This window comes from Pangasianodon hypophthalmus, chromosome 1, assembly GCF_027358585.1.
Source record: "Pangasianodon hypophthalmus isolate fPanHyp1 chromosome 1, fPanHyp1.pri, whole genome shotgun sequence".
In the NCBI taxonomy this organism is placed as follows: domain Eukaryota; kingdom Metazoa; phylum Chordata; class Actinopteri; order Siluriformes; family Pangasiidae; genus Pangasianodon; species Pangasianodon hypophthalmus.
Genome location: NC_069710.1, coordinates 13,064,227 through 13,086,950, shown reverse-complemented (window position 1 = coordinate 13,086,950; position 22,724 = coordinate 13,064,227). Strand labels below are relative to the sequence as shown.

The 22,724-nt window shown below is 38.3% G+C and overlaps 1 protein-coding gene across 6 annotated transcripts in view; it reads left to right on the top strand.

Moving 5' to 3' along the window:
• Positions 1-22,010, top strand: part of asic1c (acid-sensing (proton-gated) ion channel 1c) — an 83,063-nt gene extending 61,053 nt beyond the window's left edge. For 2 of the 6 annotated variants that reach the window (XM_053232169.1, XM_026926438.3), the window contains exons 4-12: positions 972-1,122; positions 1,239-1,295; positions 2,217-2,370; positions 3,320-3,411; positions 3,511-3,590; positions 9,260-9,331; positions 11,110-11,162; positions 11,371-11,406; positions 17,337-22,010. In XM_053232169.1, the coding sequence (XP_053088144.1) occupies positions 972-1,122; positions 1,239-1,295; positions 2,217-2,370; positions 3,320-3,411; positions 3,511-3,590; positions 9,260-9,331; positions 11,110-11,162; positions 11,371-11,406; positions 17,337-17,415 (774 nt within the window). In that variant the 3' untranslated portion in view covers positions 17,416-22,010. The other 4 variants (XM_053232171.1, XM_053232173.1, XM_053232179.1 and 1 more) reach the window with 4 other exon arrangements.
• Positions 22,011-22,724: the final 714 nt, after the last annotated feature.

Genomic DNA, 22,724 nt, shown 5'->3' with positions numbered 1-22,724 from the left:
CATTCTCAATCAAACACTGACAGAACTGGAGAGACTGTCCAAACACATTTATTTGTCCAAACATGTTAAAACATGATAATTCCCTATAAATTCCCTCTGCCAGCACCACAAATGCTTTTTGTGCTTGTTATTCATTCTGCACGTGCTTTTGTTTGTGTTTTGCCATGTACATTTGTTTTGGTTTTGGTAAGTCTCCACCTATGTCATGTCATTCGTTTGTTCTCCTAGTGTGTACACCTGTTCTGTGTTTAGCCCTTAATTAGTATGTCTATTTATTTATACCCTGCTATTTCGTGTTTCATTGCAAAGTCTTGTCAATTGTAGACGTGCATTTCTGAGCCTTGTGTTTTCTACTTTATAACCTTCATCTGTGCTGCTGTTCATGATCATGGCTTATCTTAGTTTGTTGCTGCCTGTATATACTCTAACCCCTGTGTTCAACTTTCACAGATACTTAGGCCCAGCGGCTTTAACAGAACAACTAGATTAAATTTATTAACAGTTAAGCCAAAAGGGATAAAAACAAAACCCTGCAAAGCCCTTCATAAACACTATTTAGATCTAGTTCAAGTTCTAGTCAGGTTTACTGAATTTTCGTCTGACTCCATCTATACCATAAATTGTATGTATGGTTCTAAAATACTAAATTGGCTATTCTCATGGCCTTTTGACTCGGACCTAAGATTTTAGTTTAAATTTTCTCTGGTTTTCTCCACATCATGGTTAACACTGTTTAGCAGTATGTTTATACTTCTGTGGCATTTCTTTGCCATTTCTTTTATTCAAACACACGTTTGGTTGAAAAAATGGCTACATTTGGCTCCACTGATCTTTATGTGGTCGTTCAGTTGGTATTCTGTGATGTCTCCTTTTACCAAATGTCTTTTCTTTTGCTTGGCTGCCCATGACTGATTTGTTATCGAACAGCACATTCACACCATTAGTGAATAAAACTGTGTGGTGTATCTCAGCTTCAGTATCTTCCACCGCCCTGGGGCGACTGCAAATCCACTCCCATGAGCTCGGAGTACTTCTCCACCTACAGTATAACAGCGTGTCGTATCGACTGTGAAACCCGGTATCTGCTGGAGAACTGTAACTGCAGGATGGTACACATGCCAGGTACAAACACACACTGTTTACTGTTGTATAAAATCTTGTTCTATATTGACTCTTACAATCTGGCTTTTTTAGAATCACTGCAGTTATTGTCTACTGTGATTTGAACATTTTATTAGGCACCTCCACTGTATGCACCCCAGAGCAGTACAAGGACTGTGCAGACCCTGCCTTGGGTAAGAGAACATATTAATAGTTTAGGTAGCATCAAAAATATAATAAGGTACAATTTCCCATTAAAACCTCAACAATTATTAAGACTGTCTGAAGCAATTAAAGGAAAAATCCACCCTGAACAACTTGCATATTAATCTTTATGATTAACGCACGATTTTCAATGACCAATATTTATTTTATAATGAAACTGATTTGATGTTTTAAGTTGAAACTTCTTTCATTGACATGTTTTCACTTTGGTTAACAGTTTTGTATTTTACCCGCAATGCAGTTCGACTACCTGCTGATAGTGGTAATGTGGGATTTAGTCCTCACTTCATCTCTACCTAAACAGAACAGTGTGGCGGTGCTTTAGTCCCTTAGTCTATCCAGCTCTGTCCTCATCCGTACACTGCTCAAACAAATCAGCTTCCAAAGCTTTCAAAACTTTCATATTAATACCGGCATATCAATGCCATCACGCTCATCCTCTCATAGATCGCTAAATAGATGAGCTGATTCTTAACTGCATCATGTAGCTTCATTAGACACTGGAACTTTGATTCTAGCATTTTACACCAGTGTCTCCACGAATTCTATCCTGGATTTCTTACTAATACACCATTGAACGTCCCTTAAAAATAACAGATAAGTAAAGATGTTTTTGCTCTTTTGTTTTTATGAGCTACCTGCAAAACCTGGCCATTACCCCTTATGTTGTTTGCTAAACACATCACGCATAATTCATTATAAATATATTTAAAGTGTTTTAGGGTGGAGTTTGGCTTTAATATCCAAATGTTAAACAATTAAAATATCAAAAACAGTTTTTAAAACAGCATGGCTTTCACACTTATGTTGTGTAGTTATGTAATATTACTATTCAGAATTAACTCGATTAAACTGATCTGCACTCTACACTATGTTGTCACAATTCACAGATTTCCTTGTTGAAAAAGACAACAACTACTGCGTGTGCCAGACACCTTGCAACATGACTCGCTATGGCAAGGAGCTTTCCATGGTGAAAATACCCAGCAAAGCGTCTGCCAAATACCTGGCCAAGAAGTTCAACAAATCAGAGCAGTATATTGCGTATGAAATATGCCAATTTCAAATAAAGATTCATTCCAATCATCTAAGATTAGAACATCCAAGAAGGACTAGGAATTTCAGTTCAGGAGCTGCATATTTTTATAATGTAAATTGAATAAAACTTGTCTAGTACCCCTTTTAATGAAATACTATGACATACACTGACAAACCACTTTATTAGGAGTATCCATACACCTGCTCATTCATGTAATTATCCAATCAGCCAATGTGGCAGTAGGACAGCACTTAAAATGCAGATACAGGTCAAGAGCTTCAGATAATGTTCACATCAAACACCAGAATGGGGTAGAATGTGATCTCAATGATTTTGACCATGGCATGGTTGTGGGTGCCAGTTTGAGTATTTCATAAGCTGATGATGATCTGGGATTTTCATGCACACCATCTCTACAACAGAAATGTTGCACAAAAAAAATACAACCAGTGAGAAGCAGTAGCTGATGAAAGACATGTCAGAAAGGTCAGAGGAGAATGGCCAGATGGTTTTGAGCCGTCGGTAGAGCGACAGTAACTCAAATAAACACTCTATACAACCATGGTGAAAAGAAAAGCATCTCAGAATGCACAGCACATGAGGCAGATGGGCTACAACAGCAGAACACCACATCAGGTTCCACTTCTGTCAGAAATTTGAGGCTACAGTGAGTGCAGACTCACCAAACCTGGACCATTGAAGATTGGAAAAAGATCACGTGGCATTTTTCTTTAACTGCCCATTTTGAGTGAGCATGATTGGCTGATTGGATAATTGGTGTGAAGTTGTTCCTATTAAAGTGGCCAGTGAATGTATAATAAATAAGTGTTGTAAATAAACCAGTCTAAAATTGTCCTGGCTGTAACACTGATTTTGGTGTTTTAAATATACTTTTACTAAAGCCCATAAAATTGATTTGCTCATTTCCTTCTTTACTTGTGTATCTGTTTACAGAGAAAACATATTAGTTCTGGATATCTTTTTCGAGGCCCTGAATTATGAAAAGATTGAGCAGAAGAAGGCATATGAAGTGGCTGGTCTACTTGGTGGGACATTATGGATGAAAAAAACACATTTAACTGATAAAAATGTAATACATTTGTTCCATGTAACACATTTGCTATTGTGTAAATTTCCTCTTTCAGGTGACATTGGCGGTCAGATGGGGCTGTTTATAGGAGCTAGTGTCCTGACGATACTGGAAATATTTGATTATTTGTATGAGGTAAATTGCATTTCTGTCTCTTTTTTTAAATCATTAATCTGTACTAAACAACAGTGGCTTGCAGATGTTCACACCATACTGATTTTAAGCTACATTAAGCATGTAGCTTTTGAAAACAGAAATGTCATAAAAATGTCAAAAATGAGAAAAATCTGGTAACACTCTCTATGAAGGCCATATATATTGAAAAATGAACACATTCCTAACACGTTATAATGCATTCTAAGGCATTATACACATTGTTCTAAGTATTATAGAATTATGAATTGTTAACATAATGCAGATATGCATGTTTGTAACACATTATAATGCTACTAGCAAAGAAGCATGGTTTAAGCTTGAATAGTCTATTATTCATTGTTTATTGATCTGTGTCTATTAATAACTGTAGTATAGCTGACTTTTTTATTCAGTGTTTTATCTCTATTATACTATGTACATTACTATACTGTACGAAATACGAAAAAAAAAAAATTTAATAAACAAAACCGGTCTTTCCGATCTATAACAACATCTCTGAATCAACAACAACCCTTCAGGATCATGATTTGGGCTGTAGAAAGCTTGTTACAAGCTTACAAGAAAGCACATTTCCATCTGCTGAAGCCTATGGGGAAATCATTTTTATGTAGGACAGTGACTTCAGAGGCAAGGTTAACGCTACCTTGAACTGGCTTCACAGTTTAAGTGGTCCTGAGTGGCCAGTCAAAGCCATGATCTGAATCCCACTGCATTATACAATATATATATATATATATATATATATATATGACAAATATTAAAACTTGAGGCAAGACACATTTGCAAGCTTGAGCAAGTCATTAAGTTGTACTTGATGCAACCAAATATTGAATACTAGGAGCTGGATACTTATGCAATGCACATATATTTACAGCTTATTGTTATTTCCATATGTGTCTTGAAGATATTTAATTTAGTGATATAATGTGAAACTATGTCATGAAAAAATATTTAAACCATTTTAATTACATTTAAATAGTTCTGCTTCCTTAAGTTCCAGACCACAACGGTTTCCAGGACTTCCTTTAGTGGAGTATTACTCTTGTGCTCTTTTCCTTGCCAAGTACCAGAATCATCACCTTGTGACTGTGACCTCATGTGTGTAGCCTATGAAAAGTCCCTACCACATTACATTCAACCTCAAGCAGGAGACACAGCTGAGGAAAAATCTAGGTGAAACGAAGTAAGCTCCTTAACTGCATTATCGCAGCAGGACCAAAAACATGCAGAAGGTTAGAGTGGAGGAGCTTGCAGGAATTTAATGCAGGTTGCTAGCATACAAAGATGAGAAATTTGCAACTTGACACCTCAGTAGGGAGTGCTGATAGATTGTCCCAGAGCGTTCTGATGATCAGAGGATAATGCACTGCAAGCTGGAATTAAGGCTGCAAAACTAAAGCTGGATCCTCGATTGGACAGATGAACAAATGTCATTTTGGAATACATCTGCCCAAGCAAGTTCAATTCAATTTCAATTCAATTTTATTTGTATAGCGCTTTTAACAATGAACATTGTCACAAAGCAGCTTTACAGAAATAAATGGATTCACAAAAATATATTGTAAATATTTGAATTTATCACTGTGAATTTATCCCTAATGAGCAAGCCAGTGGCGACGGTGGCAAGGAAAAACTCCCTGAGATGATATGAGGAAGAAACTTTGAGAGGAACCAGACTCAAAAGGGAACCCATCCTCATCTGGGTGCAACGGATAGTGCGATTATAAATAAATCCCTTCTATTATTGTGTACTATATGGACAAATAGTGCAATTGTGCAACCAATAAATTCATCACAGTTTTTGCAAGAAGTCCGGCTGGTTAAAATCTATCCGCTGTCCACTGATGGAGTCCTCAGTACAAAGCTGCTCGTGGCAACTGCAGCCCCAAAGCCACTACAGCAATCGCAGTCCCAAGCCATTACAGTACAGCTCCCCACATGTGATCCCCAAGCCATCTCCACAGCCCCCAGGTGGCGCCATCCCCAGCAATCCAAACAGTTCTTCAGGCAATCCATATGGGGCCACCCCCAGCAGCAGCGAGCGAACTCAACCGATGAGAACTCCAGAACAACCAGAAGTAGGGCATCAGGATGGGTCAGGCAGCGAGGAGGAGCAGAAGGGGTCAGGATCACTGGCATCACTGGCATCTCAGAAGTAGCATGTGTAGCTTGACAGAGAGTGAGGGGGAGAGAGAGAAATGGAGAGAAAGGAAGAGATTGTTAGGTGAGCTTTTGTCCTCTAATGGTTAAGCACAGTGTACTTTGCATGCAGAGTGCAAGCAGGGACTCCGGCAAGACTATCTATGACAGCATAACTAAAAGGGAGAGCCAGAGAAGACAGACATGAGGGCACCCTGGGACATAAGGCAGCCAGCCACTCCACCATCGTCAAACCTGAGTGAACGTGTGAGAGTGGGGGGCGACAGCATCCAAACATCCCAGTTCACCACAACAGTCTGTGCCTGTGAAACCCTCCAGACCTGCCCCTGTACCTAAGAAAACTATTCACAAAAGGCTTGACTAAACAAATATGTTTTCAGCCTAGACTTAAACACTGAGACTGTGTCTGAGCCCTGAACACTAAGTGGAAGGCTGTTCCATAACTGTGGGGCTTTGTAAGAGAAAGCTCTACCGCCAGCTGTAGCCCGCATTATTCGAGGTACCAACAAATAGCCTGCACCTTTTGATCTGAGTAGGCGTGACGGATCATAAAAGACCAAAAGTTCGCTCAGGTACTGTGGCGAGAGACCATTTAGTGCTTTTTAGGTCAATAGTAGTATTTTATAATCAATACGAAATTTGATTGGGAGCCAATGCAATGTGGATAAGATAGGGGTGATGTGGTCATATCTTCTGGTTCTAGTAAGGACTCTCGCTGCTGCATTCTGGACTAACTGGAGCTTGTTTATGCATCTACTGGAACATCCAGACAGTAAGGCATTACAATAATCCAACCTAGTGGTAACAAAAGCATGAACTAATTTTTCTGCATCGTGTAGTGACAATATATTTCTTATTTTAGCAATATTTTTGAGATGAAAGAAATCAATCCTAGTTATATTATCTACATGAGCTTCAAAAGAAAGACTAGAGTCGATAATCACACCAAGGTCTTTTACTACTGCACATGATGAAACAGAAAGGTCATCCAGAGTTATTATGTAATCAGAAAGCTAACTTCTAGCTGCATGTGGTCCTAGTACAAGTACTTCTGTCTTGTCAGAATTAAGTAAGAGAAAGTTAATAAGCATCCAGTTTCTAATGTCTTTTACACATTCCTCAACTTTATTAAGCTGGTGTCTGTCATCTGGCTTTGCTGAAACATACAGCTGTGTGTCATCAGCATAACAGTGGAAGCTAATACCATGCTTACGGATAATTTTACCCAGAGGTAGCATATATAGAGAAAAGAGGAGTGGACCTAAAACAGAGCCTTGCGGGACACCAAACTTTACCTTAGTATGAGAAGAGAAGTCACCATTTACATTTACAAACTGATAACGATCAGTCAAATAAGACCTGAGCCAGGAAAGGGCTGTTCCCTTAATGCCTACTACATTTTCTAGTCTATCGAGGAGAATAGCATGATCAATAGTATCAAAAGCTGCACTAAGGTCAAGCAGCACCAGCAAGGAGACACAACCCTGATCAGAGGCCAGTAGTAAGTCATTTACAACTTTTACCAGTGCTGTCTCTGTGCTATGATGAGGCCTAAATCCTGACTGATACATTTCATGAATGTTATTCCTATGTAAGTATGAGCATAGCTGCTGTGCTACAACCTTTTCTGGGACCTTGGAAATAAAGGGGAGGTTTGATATTGGTCTATAGTTAGACAGCTGACAGGGGTCAAGGTAAGGTTTTTTAATCAGGGGCTTGATAACTGCTAATTTAAAAGATTTAGGTACATAGTAAATGCTAAGGGAAGAATTGATTATCTTTAAAAGAGGTTTGATTGTTTCAGGAATTATCTGTTTGAGGAAACAAGTAGGTAAAGGATCTAGCAAGTGACTGGGCTATTCATCAGAATTAGAGAGTTCTTATGCAAGAGTTGATTAAAGCTATGACCTGATAATAGGTCACACACAGTGGCTGCAATGACAGATACATAAGCCATAGGGCTGAGTACAGTGGTACTAGCCCTTAATGAGATAATAGCCACAATGGGACATGCAACAGGCAGAGATCCTAAAGGCAGCATTCAAAGGTATAGGTGTCATAGTAAAAGGCTGCAATAAGTTTGGTTGGCTCAAAGGCCACTACCAGAGCCTGGTAAAAACATGCTATATCGCTTTCCTCTAGTACCTGGACAGTTTTTTAGGTGCACAGACCCTGGAGATACCCCAGATTGCTGCCTCCTTCAGTCTGAAATGGATGACACTGGACAAGATCCAAAAGACTATGCAATCAGTATTACTGATAGTCCCATTCTGGCTGAACAGGCCATGGTTCCATCTCTTGTTGATGTTACTGATGCCCACTACCCAGATGCAAGGGTCAATATGGTACAGCAGACCACATATTATGAAATTATTAGTTTGGCCCCTGGGAATGACTCCAGCATACTAGCATGTTCACTAGTCAGAGTCACTGATCACTGTGTATGCTCACTCTACATCTGCTGTTGCAAATGAGAACATATCCAGGAAAGCCCTGTGTCAAGTGAGTGCTCTCAAACTCTATGTAGAAGTTACGGCCAGCTGGTGGGTCACTGACCAACTGTTTGTGTGCTTTGGGAGCACCATAAAGGGATCCACTGTCTAAAGAAAGGTTAGCCCATTAGGTAAAGGAAGTGATTGATTAGGCATTCCTGAATGCAGCTCAGGAGTTACCATCTGCTGTTAAATTTCATACAGTGCATGCTATGGGGAGAATCACTTACAGAAATTTGTGAAGCAATGACCTAGAGCACCCAGTCTATTTTCAACAGATTTTACAGATGTCATGTTTTTCATCACGGTCCATGCCTGAGTGATTCTCACCATCAGTGGAGATCTGTATCAGAAATTTCAATGATTCTTATTCGTCAATATAGTACAATATCTGGAATTAGAACTAGAATTAGAAAATACAGTATCAGCACTATGCAAGAGTGCTATAGTGCACCCTGACAGACTATAACAGATAAGGATGTGTTACAAAACCTCATGGTGATGTTGATATACGGCCTCTACTATTTCTGAAAGAATCTCTCCTGATGATCTGGTACATAAAAATGTAAAACAGGTTATGTATGTAACCATGGTTTGCTGACTAAATAGAGGGTTTCTCGGGTTGATGAGATTAGCCAGAGGACGAGCATGATGTAGCAAGGACCTTTTAAATGTGGGTTCACTTTCATGAGGTTTGATGGCTTCGTTATGGGCACAACGAAATGAGCACATGGCAATACTCCACTAGTTCTGAAGGACAGCAGCCTAGCATCCCTCTACTTTATCATTGAATCACAGTTGCATATGCACCCTTCTGTGTTGCAATGAATGTATTGAGTTGATGCTAAACAAATCCCAACATGAAAACCGTGTAAAGATGAAGTCCAATAATTCGGTTACATATTTTAAAAAAATAGCAGGATTTTTCTGTACTCTATTGTAATCTGCCATTTACTAATGTTTTTATAACTTGACACCATAATCTTATTTCCTTAGGTATTTAAGGATAAAGTATTGGGCTACTTTCTACGTAAAGGACGGCCACGTCGGAGTGCAAGTGATAATCTGGTAACTGAGCTCGTTCTATTCCACCTGCATGTGCATGCTTTAGGTGGAGCTGAGATAACATGACAGAAACAAAAGCAAGGTTAGTTTTGTGGTTAGAAACGTGCATCTGAAAGCATAGCTATATATACTGCTGCATGTTGCTGCTATTTCTTTTGTCTTTGGCTCAAATTCTGATATGGGGAAATGCAGATTATTGTAATTAAAACATGGTAATTTGTCAAAAGAAACAGGGCTGTGGTTGAATTGAGGTGATTTCTAACAGCTGCATAAGTCAGTGATAATATCTTCCACTAAGTGCTAATTATTTTTCGTATGCAATCATATGCAACTACAGGGAAGCAATAATATGAGAAAAACTAATTAAAATGGTTGTGGGGTTATTTTTTTATTTATTTATTTATTTATTTATTTTTTTTGAGTTTTATGATATAAATCTGGATGATTAAGCAGAGATGTCTATGGCCAAGGTGTTACAAAATATTTTCTTTATTAATTTTCTTTATTAATGACAGCACCAGACAAACACCCTAGAACAGGGTGATCCCTTTAGGATATATTTCATTACTAATGGGTGCAGTTCCACTGATGTATATACAAACTTATTTAACTTGTGCAATGTATGCTTATCATACTTAATGGCATAAATAAATTTATTATTTCTGTAGGGATTTTTACCATACATTCTCTGAACTGAAATAGGCAAAACACTTTGGGTGACACATTAATTGGTTTGTGTTAAAGCTGCTGTAATCGATTAAAGTACCATTACAACCTGATCATTGGCTTAGCTATCACTAAAATAGATCCGCTGAGAAAAAAGGAGGAGACATTCCAGTCTGCCTCACTTTTTTGTGTGTGTAGCTTATACAAGGTTTGTCTATAGATGAACAGGAAGCAGAGTGCTAGTGCAGTTATTGGTGTACATTACAAAACAGTCTACAAAATGAATCCAAAAAAGCACTTGTACCAAGCAAGAGCAACGCCTTTTCAAGCTTCTGGTTTAATTTGGCTTGGTAGGTTCTTGTGTAATTTATCATCATCCTAAATTAAGACCCTATAAGGTATATGACAGTTAACTAGACAAAAAAAAAAAAAAAAAAACACGTATGGGTCTGTCGGTGTTTAGTGTTACAAAAGCACCACTGAGGATGTGGACCAACAAAGCAGTTTCATATCTGCTAAGTTCTCATTTACCATCTGTGACAGGAATACCTGAATATAGTTAATGAATATAGCTTGGTAACTGGTGTGTGCTTAATACTTTGGGGTTTCATGCCAAGATTCATCCACATTATGCTAATCCACTGCATGTCACCTATAAAAACATATTTCTTGGTTTATAGTTTTGAAAATATTTTATCTACTAACATTTATTCAGCTATGCTGACTAAATAAAATTGCATTTTAAAAGTTCTGTATTAAAATAAGATGCTTAAGTAAAAGTTATCCTTGTTTTCCTCATCCTTTATATTCACCAGTGGATGCTGTAAGATCCAGTTCATTAAGACTTGTTCATGCATTTTTAATGTTAATGCAATTGTTCATTAAACTTCACAGAAGCCAACATTGTTTTAAAAAGGATGAATGGATCATTACTTATTCCGCATTGTATAATTTTGTTTGGTCCAGGGTTGGGGTCAGTTCAGATTCAATTCAGCAAATTTAGGACTTGAATGGAGGCCTGATGAAGGATCCACATTGACATTGAACCTGAAACTGAACTGAACCCATACCTGGTGTGTTCATCCTCATGTCTCTCCCCGTCATGTGTCTTCCAGGACTACTCTGAGAACCCCACCAGCCCTGGTGTCACGCCTAATCATACCCCCAGGTAGCTGGCCACTGACAATCCTGCAGATACTGTACATCCTCTTAACCTGTCTAACTATAACCCATTCCCATCAGCATTTCATTTTTCAACCCCTTAAATATCCTTCTCTGAGGTTCCCTTTTTATTGAGTATGTTTCCTGTAATAATAAATTAATGCAGGAAACTGTCGTTTCCAAACATTCTAAGGAAAGTCTTTCAAATCCTGTAGCCTTCAAGACGGAGATGATGTTTTGCACAAGTTCAGGTAAAGCAAATCCGTGCTATGAATGGATTAGTCTTGCCTCATTTTTGGTATTTTTTTGCTATTTTTGTAGCAGTCCTTTTTCCCAAAAACTTTAAGACTATGGATGTTTGCAAAAGGTGTTTTCTATATTGACATTTTTACATGTACAAATTTTAAATATATGGTCATTCCAAATCTGTTAGCAGTGAAGCTTTTGGGAAACAGACTTTCTGTGACATAGTATTTTTGTTTGTTTGTTTGTTTGCATACTTTGCATAGCCCTTAAATAGTCTTTGTGTTATTTAATCTTGGATATAACTCTACATAACGAGGTTACAATGCAGCCTAACATACATAACTAGTTTTGTGAAACACCAGATACCTCCTTATGCATATGCGTACCAAGATCCACAAAGTTGTGTAGTGATGTATGACACTGTATTTGGAATAAATATCGCCATCATAGTGCAAACATTCCTGTGAACCTTCTTGCCAAGCCAGCCCTGGTCACAACTGACAAGGAACCATGGCAGTTATGGTGAGTTCACAGAACCATAGTTACATATGTAACTAGTGAGGAGGAAGAGACACTGGCATGTCTCAGTAGGGATTGAATGGCTGACATCTGGTCCAAATAACACCAAAGCGCACATACCAGGCACAGCAAAGAATGCCCTGCAGGCTCACAATCACTGAAAGCCGCAAGGTCAGTTGACATTGCAGACAAATGATTCACAAATGATTAAAATGTCCCAGGCTGGGGACTGTGGCACATAGAAATATCTTGCCTCCTTTAGAAAGGCAATAATAAGCCTATGAGACCCATCCACAGTACTGCGGTTTGCCACGATGGCTGCCACACACACCTTAGATGGGAGACTTCCACTTACAAGGTCCATGTCCTAGTGGCTCTTGTGTTGAGAAGAGATTCCTGGACTGATTGATCACAGTCCTCCACAGATCACAGTTGGCAATTCTGCCCTAGGGGCCAGACCCACAGATACCGGTGGTTGGGTACAGGTGCACAGATTTCGCCATCCATTTGGGACAGTCAGTCTGTTCGGGTAGGAAGCCTTCAGGGAACCAATGTCTTGCCAGCCATCTTGGGGCCACAAGCAAGACTCTTTGGCCTAGTTGCTGAATTTGTGATACAGTATGGGAAGAATCAGCAGTAGAGAATTAAAGATATACAACAGGTCATCCTGTCCTTGAGAACCGCAACCAGTATTGTGTTGACGTGAGACTGGTGAACAGGTCCATCACACATGGGCCAAACTGAGGAGATGCTGAGAGCCTATGAACTTTGTACAGTTTGGATTATAGCTGAGATTATAGAAGAGAGAACAAGAAAAAAAAAACTTCCGGTCCGCCTTCAATTCCAACTGGTTGACGTGTTCCCAACTTACACTTAGGGGTCATGTTTACCCAGTGCCCCTGTGGTACCACACCATAAATGAGCATATGGGGAGACATCTGAAGTGATTGTCTCTTTCCGGGGGCACACTGGTTACAATCCGACTCCTTGTGTTAGAATGCTCTGCAGTATCAGCGGGCCAGTGGTTGGGCTCTTTTTACTGTGACAAGGACATGTTTCAATCCACAGTATCTTGGGTCCAGTCACAGGCTGATAACCCACTTCTGGACTGCCTGCAGCTCTACCAAGTCTAATGGGATAACCGATGAGGCTGCCATCCATAAACATGGATTGACTAGCTAATGCTAACAGATGTTACAGCACCATATCATGAAAATGCCCATAATGTAGATGAAAGATTACTCACAGAGGTTGACATTAATGAGATGAGGACAGCTTTGGAGGACAAAAGACCTGTACATTCATGATCACACTCAAGCAGCTAAGCAGATGTTTATGTAGTTCAACATGTACAGCTGAACAATTGTGGTATTTCAGTGGTATTTATTGCAAATACTGCATCATACCACTACATAACTTTTTGTGAAATCACAGCATGTATGGGTGCATGCACAAGGAGTTAAATGAGTTGGTTATATACTGTATGTAACTGTAGTCTTATGAGTTCTGGATGACATTTAGGTTTGTCAACCTACAAACAATACATTCCTGTAGCCACATGCATCAATAATCTTAACAGACATCATAACCGCCTCTTCAAAATCGGGATAACAGGTTGACATCCTCATAACACTTCTCATCCCAACGACTCTCACAAGCCCCTGATGTTTAATGGTCATTTGGACCTCATAAACCCACGGTTACATGTGTAATACTTATAGTTTGTCCTTCCTAACATTGGTAGGCAGACGACAAATACCCACTCCATCTTAAGGGATTTGGTCTTTGTGGTGTGTGTGGTATGAGGTCTGTGGTCTGTGTGCGCTTGGCCAAATTTCTGCTTTATAAACTCCAATACCTCTGGATCTACATACCAGTCCAGGTGAATTCTCTGCTGGGCTAGGAAATCTGCAGCCCTGTTCTGTACTACCCATAGGAAAATGAAGTAGAGTAAAGCCCATGTGAGGATTTGCTCAGATGGTTTTAGCAATTAATCAGACCTCACTCTACTCTGATGGTTTATGTGGTAGCTGACAAAGGTGTCGTCTGTCTTGATTTCCCTTTCAGAAAGGTGCTAGAAAAATAGATCTAAGTCTGAAGACATTGATATGCTTCTTCCACCATAGGCTGTTGGGAATTGGGAGTGTAATGTATAACTCACTGTGTGGAGACCAGAAACTATTTTATTGCTCAATGAACCTTTGATATTGTTTGAGCTTGAGTAGGGTTTGACTGAAGGTTTTGGACTTTACCCACTGCATATTTGTCAGGGTTGCCCTATTTGCATATCCTTTCCAGTACAAATTCTCTCCTGTCATGCATGCATTATACTGGGCCATTGTCAATGTCAAGGGGGTGAGTCTGGGTAGCTAGTTTAGTTCAGTGGACATGCTGATCATGTCTATCTATGATCTTCTGTTTAGACACTTCACTAAAGATTGTGCCAGGGACAGGAAGTAGATCCTGTTTGTTTTGTTGGTCATATCTGCCAATGGGGACTGTATCAACCAAACCTGACATCAGGTTAGAAGATGGTAACATGAAGACAATAACTGCTGGCATACAGTCATACAATCAGTATTCCCTGACACGCATACCTCAAATTCTTGAAGCATGTGGCTACATTAAAATATTCATAGGTTGACAACCTGAATGCCCAAATAAACAGCAACAAAAAATATTTTCAGGTGGTCTAGTAAAGATGTAATTTTTTTTTTTTTTTTTTTTTTTTTGCAAACTGTATGTATGGAAAGCATGGTGAATCCTAAGAGAATCTTTACCGGTTGGTTTACTACAAATTGCATTGGACTTTTACTTTGGTAAATTGCCATCTTTTACAAACAGGCAAGCATTTAAGCATAAACAGGGAAGTGGTGACTCAGTGGTTAAGGCTTTGGTTTATAGATCATTAGGTCATGAATTCAAATTCCAACACCTAGTTGCCATGGTTGGGTCCTTGAGCAAGAGCCTTGTTTCAGCTGCTCAGTCGTATCCTGTTTCAGTTGTAAGTCACTTCAGATAAAAACATTTGCCAAATGAGCAAATGCAAATAAATATTTCCATATATTGATAGGAGGAAAGTATTGATATACTTTCATATATACAGGGACATCCGAGATTTGTGCATGGTATCTTTAAACTGGAGCATTCTATTTATGATGCTTGAATGACTCAATTGATATTCCCCAATACTATAACCTAACCTTTTATGTAAGACATTACTAGGTTTATCTGTCCCAAAGAAGTGCTAGATGTTTTTGCCTGCACCAAATATGTACTCATAATAAAACTAGTAATATCTTTTTTTTTAATCTTTTGATGTCTCTGCTTGATTTATGTTAGTCATTAGAGGTCTGCATGAAAATTGTCCTGTTTTAAACTGATTATAGCCTTCTTTGGTGGAAATCATCAGTTTAGTCCAAATGCACTACACTAATGCAATAAATGGTTGTTGCACTATTTCACTATTTATATTTCAAAGACTTCCAGTGGCCACTTTATTAGAAACACATGTGTCTACACTCACTGGTCCTTTTATCAAGTACAGAGCCTTGAATAAGTATACACTCCTTGAACCTTTCCTCATTTTGTAGCGCTATAAGCTGGAACTGAAATTGACTTATTTGGGATTATATGTCATGAATCTACACAAAATAGCCCATAGTATTGAAGTGGGGGTAAAAGGTAATATGGTTTGCAAAATTATTTACCAATAAAATGTAAACATTGTGATAGCATAAGTATTTGTCCCCATTGTGAAAGCCCTAAATTAGTTCTAGTGTCATCATTAATTGAATGGAGTCTACCTGTGTGCAGTTAGTGTCACATGACCTCAATACAAACACACCTGTTCCTGGAAGGCCCCCGATTCTATTAGAGAGGAGAGGCAGCTGTGCAATAAGTCACTGACTCATTAAGGAGGGGAACAAAGAGGCCAAGGGTAACTCTCTCAACATGATGCTGCCACCACCATGCTTCACTGTGGGAGTAGTGATCTCAGGGTGCTTTTGTGCCATGGCCAAATAGTTCCGTTTTTGTCTCATCAGACCAGAGAACTTTTTCCACATGTTTGCTGAATCTCTAACATGCTTTTTGGCAAACTACAAACCAGGATTTCATATGGCTTGCCAGTCTTCCATAAATAATCCTCCACTTCAGTATTATAGGTTATTTTGTGTAGGTTTGTGACACATAATCTCAGTTTAGTCTATTTCATTTGTAACTACAAAAAATAGTATATTTCAGGTTGTAACTACAAAATAAGGAAAGATTTCTGGAGGGTGAATACTTAAGGCATTTTACATCTATCATATAGATGCATTTGTAGGTTTGCAATTACTAAGTAGTCCATCTGTTGCTAATTTGTCAGTCTGTTCTACCCCATCCATCAAAGAATGGGACCACCATAGGACACCACCAGATACACATTGGGTGGTTGAACAATCTCAGTGAAGCAGTGACACTAATTTGGAGGTGATGGTATGAGTGTATCAATAATTGTATGCTTATATAGTGCACCTATGTGGTAGTTGTATCTCATAAAATAGCCATTGATGGCAGGTGTCTAATGAAGTCAGGTGTACCAAATAAAGTGACATAAATAATGTCCTTTGCTCCTTAGGGGTGGATTTAGTTATTAAACTGGAACTGGGGAGGGGGACCATTCCATGCATCAAAATTTGAGCCTGAAAGGCTACAAAGGGCACGATTTGACAAAGTGTCAAACAGAATGTCTCTTCTTGAACGGCTTTCTTGATTTGATGCACCATCCTAAAAAAAAGTCCAAAAATTTATTGTTGTCTTGGACATTTCATCATTGAGCACTTTACAAATCATGCCCTTAAAACCATGTACAAGTGCCAAAGCTCCTATTGGCAGATGCTCTTAGTGTTCTTTGTGCGAGACATTGTGATGGAACCTGTGTCTAATAACATCACTAGATGCATCCCTTTGTGGTGTCATCACAGGTCTACACGCAATGAGTTTGAAACCAATAGTAAGGAAATAGTCCTCAAGTTTGGGAACGGGGAAGTGCTTTTATTAAATGTTCTGCACATGATTGGATATGTTTCTATGATGTATGATCAAGCAAAAGTCCTACATCCAGGATTAAGTAAGAATGTCTTCTCCCCCTCTTCCCCTTTCATTCAATCTTATCCACCTCATCTCATTTTATACCTCAATGTCTTATACAATCATTTGAAAAAAAAATTTATTGCCATAATTCCATTTATATTTATTATCCATGCTCCATCTATGGATGTTTTTTCTATTTGTATCTTTCCATTCCATTACCTCTCCCTTTCCCCCCCCCTCACTTCCCACTGTCTATTCCGGCGCCGCCATCGATTCATTGTGCATCCTCTGGCACATCTGAACATCTCTCCCCTCCTTCCCCATTTCCCCTCTCTTCCAGAGCACATGCGACACACTCCGGAGTCACTCGGACAGCCTCGGATTCGCGCCGAACGTGCTACCTAGTCACCCGACTCTAGGCAACTTCGAGGAGTTCGCTTGTTGACGACGCAGGCGGCGAGGACAATTAGCAGTCTGACAGCAAACTGTGATTCTGACTTGCATAAATGTACATATCTACACGCACACTACGTGACGACTAGTTCAATTGGTCAATGAATAAATCAATTCCTGAATAGAATCAGATATCACCGTAAAAGTACAAGTAGGCAACACTTTCCAAAACAATACTCAGGTTATATTAGCATAACGCAGTATCAACAGCACCAACTGTTTGTTTTATGTTGTGAAAATGATAGTAAACACTTATTTTCGATGATTTAAAGGCTATGCCGGAGACACATAGAGCAATTGATTGTCATTTTCGTGAACTGTGCATTAACAACGTGGGATATTAAGGCTGCTACTGAAAGTGAACTAAACAAGGCACACCATTGCACAAAATGAGCGTAAACAGGCAGTAACATTTCCTTTTGTTAAACACTAGGCTTGTTCTGATTATTTGATGTACGATATACGGCAATATTTAACAGTGTTGATGTGGACACATCACTTTTAAATATTGTCCCTACTCACTATTTTTTTGGTTTTACATTTACTTAGCTAGCATATGTTTGCATTATTCAGTCATTACAGCACAGCACTGTTGAATTTTCAATTCTGATTGGTCAGAAAGTGGTGATTAATTTTGTATAACAGCAGCTCTGACAGCAAATCACAGGTTTATGACATTTATGACGTTTATGACTATAGTAACAACTTAGATGGGGACTTGTATGGAGGACGCTCCGTGTAAACGTTACAAAAAAAAAACATAGGTCAAAGGTAGAGCTGTAACATTGTTCTTCACTATGACAGTGTTCAGGGCAGACTGTTGGATGTATACCAATTGCTGAAATGTCAAATCGAGAATAAGAAGCGTTTTGTATACTTACGTTTTGACAAAATGTTTTCATGTTATGAAGGAATTTACAAAGGAGTTAAGGCTTGGTGTTAACTGCTAGCTAATTCTTAGCTAACATTCTAAATATTTGGTAGTAGGTGTGAAGTTCGGTGAAATTAGTTTGTGGATTTGTGACCGAGTACCAAAAATTCATTCATCTTCAGTAAGCGACTGAATCGAACTCAGGATCGAACCAGGGAAATGGAACATAAATAAAGTTCTTTATCAGGGTAGACTTAAAAATCTTTCAAAATGGAGGATGCATTGTTCTTCATAGCTAGCAACAATAACTAAAGTCGTATGGTGAGGACATGTAACACACAAACAAAAATTGTTGTCCACAAAAACGAAGGCTGTTTATTTGTAAACACATATTCATGTTTGTCTATTTTTTAGTGCAATATCGTGTATTCTATTAGTGTGACGTATATCTTAAATATCAACACAAGCCTAGTCAACCTTAAGGGAGTAAATGATGTGTAATTGAACTTATTTCTCTGAATGCAGTTGAACAATGTTTGTCTGTTTACATTACATGTATATAAGTGCAATAATATGCATCATGTGTTAGAATAACCAATGTAATACCCTCAAGTCTTAACTGTTAGTCAAAAAGAAAGATTAGATTCAGGTTCAGTGTTGACCGCTCCGAGGAGCATTTTACTTTTGATATGCATCGTATTTCTAATCGTTTCTATTATATATTCTGGAATTATGAATCATACGCAAGACTCTGAGAGGGCACTCGGAAAGATTCAGGTTTTAGCACATCACATTTTCATGAAACAACTTACGGTCGAATATCAAAAAAGTGGCCTGATTTGTGTGAATAAATGAGACGTGTACACACTGCTTTCAGTCCAGTTCTACCAATATATCCATCCTATTAGTCCACAGCAATGATAGAAAAAGCATTTTGGTGGCAAAATACAAAGCAACGATCATGTAGTTATTTATAAATGATGCAGAATTCCTTTAGGACAGCTTTAATCATAATAATCCCCTTGCGTCTTTTACGAAACACTGCTCATACATCAACCCCCCATCCCCATCCCCCACCCCTCCCCCCGCAAGTATACACAGCAACTTGTGGTTAAAAACTAGATTTCCCTAAGGCGTCTTCCTTTCTTTGCTTGCATGCACATATTTCCTGCATATGAAAGATTTATTCGATGGTGTGCCACATGCTGCGAGCGAAGGCTGAGGGATATTATCACAAAAAAACAAAATAAAATAAAACATCCACCCTCTCTTTAATTTTGCTTCTGCATTCAGCTAATAGCACTGTTTTATAGAACAGGATTTCTAGCACATATATCTACATTTTAAGAGTCAATTGTGAAGTGTAAATGAACCTATATAATAAACATATTTAACCTTCTCTTAATGAGTACTATGTCTGTCTGTCTGTCTGTCTTTCATATACATTCAAGTGTTAACAGTGTTAACATTGCTAACAAGAAGATCCTAGCAGGCAGAGAAAAAAAAATACATGTATATATATTACCACAAAAACCTCTTGGTGTATGCCGGTGGATGAGATGGCTAATATTTTTTGTTCCAGATGTGCACCAAGAAACATTAAGAAAACAGCGAGGCAAAAGTCTGATGTGAAGCTACTTAATAATTAGCAGTTCCTCCATGTTTTTACACACCAACCACACCACATTCCCGCCCACTTGTTTTCTGTTGGCTCACAAGGCCGAGGTTCATGAATTTGGAGGTCAAAATTCAACTAGGAAAAGTCGAAGAAAAAGTAAGTGCTATCACAAGCAAATGCAGCTCTTCCATGTCCTTTCCCCTTCAGTGAATTTTCTGCAGGGTACCTTTATTGGGATTTAGTAATCGACGTACAGGAATGTTTATGGGCGGTTGGTGGAAACTGGAGAACCCAGAGGAAACAACTACACAAACTCTGCCCAGACAATCACCCAAGCTCGGGATCAAGCCAGAAACCCTGCAGCTGTGAGGCGAAGACCTGACCTGCTGTGCCACCCAATGTTATTAGGTTTTTTTGTTGTTGTTGAAGTTCCCTGTTTTCACTACTTTAGCTAGCGCTTACTTTAGCAGGTTTCATCTTTTAAAAATATTTTTCATTTTCCACTACTTTCAATGTGATTAGGCCTCTTCATTATTTTTATACCATTTCACTTCATTGACAGTGCTTATTATTTTTGTATCATAGATTTTAAATATTTTAATGAAAAGGTTTTTTTTATTAAGCTTATTCCTGGATATAGCCCAAAATGTTTACCGTTATCAGACTATTTGAGTGGATTGGTAAAATCTGATTTTTTTTTGGTCAGATTATTTTAAACATTTGCATGCGGTCAATGATTTATTTCATCAGCTTGTTATTCAAATAAGCTATACTATTATTTCACAATGTCAGTGCACATGATTTAATCTCACTAAATTATCTTTTTTGAGGTTCACTGTTGAAGAAGCATTACTTTGTTTGATCAGACACAGACACATCTGATCATTAGAGATAGAACAGACAAACCCAGACATGAGAAACGCCACACAGCCAGTAACCTGGGGCAAGGCTCATATGAAGTGTGATATGACAGCTGTATCCCATTATGCTACCATGCGACTGTAATGAATGTCTATTTTTCACCATTTTCTTTTTAACACGTTAGTGGCTCAGCTGGTAGGTAAGCAGGTTTCTTGTGCTGAGGATCAGGGTTCAAGTTGTGGTTCTTTGTAAGCCCATTAGTGTGTGTAAATTAAAAGATAATTCCCCCACAAAAAAGGTTGTCTGAAAGCACTGTGGGTGAGGTTTGGGCTGTTGCTAAAAGCACAGGGGATCAAGACCACTCACTGGTGAGCCAAGCTGTGTGTGTTTGTTCTTGCTCTTTTATTACTGTATTATAACCATATATGTGTATTATTGTGTTATTACTGAGTTATTACTGTGTTATTACCATGTTCATAATGCTTGGGTGTTGTTATTACCATGTTATTACTATGCTGATTTATTACTGCATTATAACTGTGTAATTACTGTGTACACAGTACTGAGCTATTATTGTGTCATTACCATGTAAATACTACGGTATTATAACAGTGTTACCATGTTTGCAGCGCCTAGATATTATTGTATTATCACCATGTTGTTACTATTCTGAATTATTATTGCTATGATTATGTAATTATCATGTACACAGCACTAAGCTGTTTCTTTTTTGTCTGTTATTGCCATGTTATAATCATGTTATAACCATGCTATAACTGTGTACACAGTGCAGGATATTATCGAGTTATTTCCATGTTATTACTGTTTTAATACTATACTGAGTCATTAGTTATAATCATGTAATTACCATGTACAGGTACCAGGTTATTACTGGCTATTACTGTATTACTGTGTTATTACCATCTAATTACCATCTACATGTATTACTGTTATAGCCACATTATTACAATGTAATTACCATAGACACAGTACTGATATTATTGTTATAACTGTTCTTTACTGTTGTGAGTAAATGTAAATAAAAAGGAAGAAAATGGGACACAGCCTAAAGGATGCAGACTTTGTAAAATAATCATCTTTAGAGCGTCACGGTTACAAAATGAATCCAGGAGACCATTTTTGGTTTGGTTTATTTTTAAATAGTGTTGTTTTGATCAGACAAAAAAAAAAAAAAAAAAAAAAAACAGAAAACTAAGATAAATATTAAAAGCAACCAAAACATATAGCACCTTGCACAGTCATAATTTAGACTGCTTATAGTGGTCATGACGATAACAAACATGTAAAATCACCACGCACTTCTTTTTCACAAATGCATTTAGAAAGCTGTCACGAGTCGAGTGTAAACATTTCGGATCAGGTGACTCACATACTCCGATTTCTCCCTGGAGCAACACATTATATGCACCAAAATAAATACTGTACATTACCTAGTTGAATGTGCAGAGGTATTTCAGGCTGTGATAAATATTAATGCATTTAACCTGATGTGAACTTAAAAAAAAAACGAAAAACAAACATTGCCAACATGTCCGAGGCAATGTACTGTTTTTCCTCATCCTTAAAAGCAATACTATTTTCAGACACAATAAATGTGTGTTGTGAAACTTTTCATCTATCAGCTGTGAGAGAGGATTAGCAGTTTATGGAAACAGCGGTAGCCATCTGGTCTTCCTAATGGCCTCTCCATGATACATTATTTATCCGAGCGCAGTATGAAACGTTAAGAAAATGAACCTTGCTTGTCAAGATAATAAAAGCGCTAAGGCTTGATTAACAGCTAGCTAATTCATCACTTACCTAATTAGGTGTTAATATTGAAAAACGTCACTTCCTTTTCCTTTGTCATATAAGCACCATTAATGTTTTATAATGTAAAAAAAATACTCAAATATACTTAATAT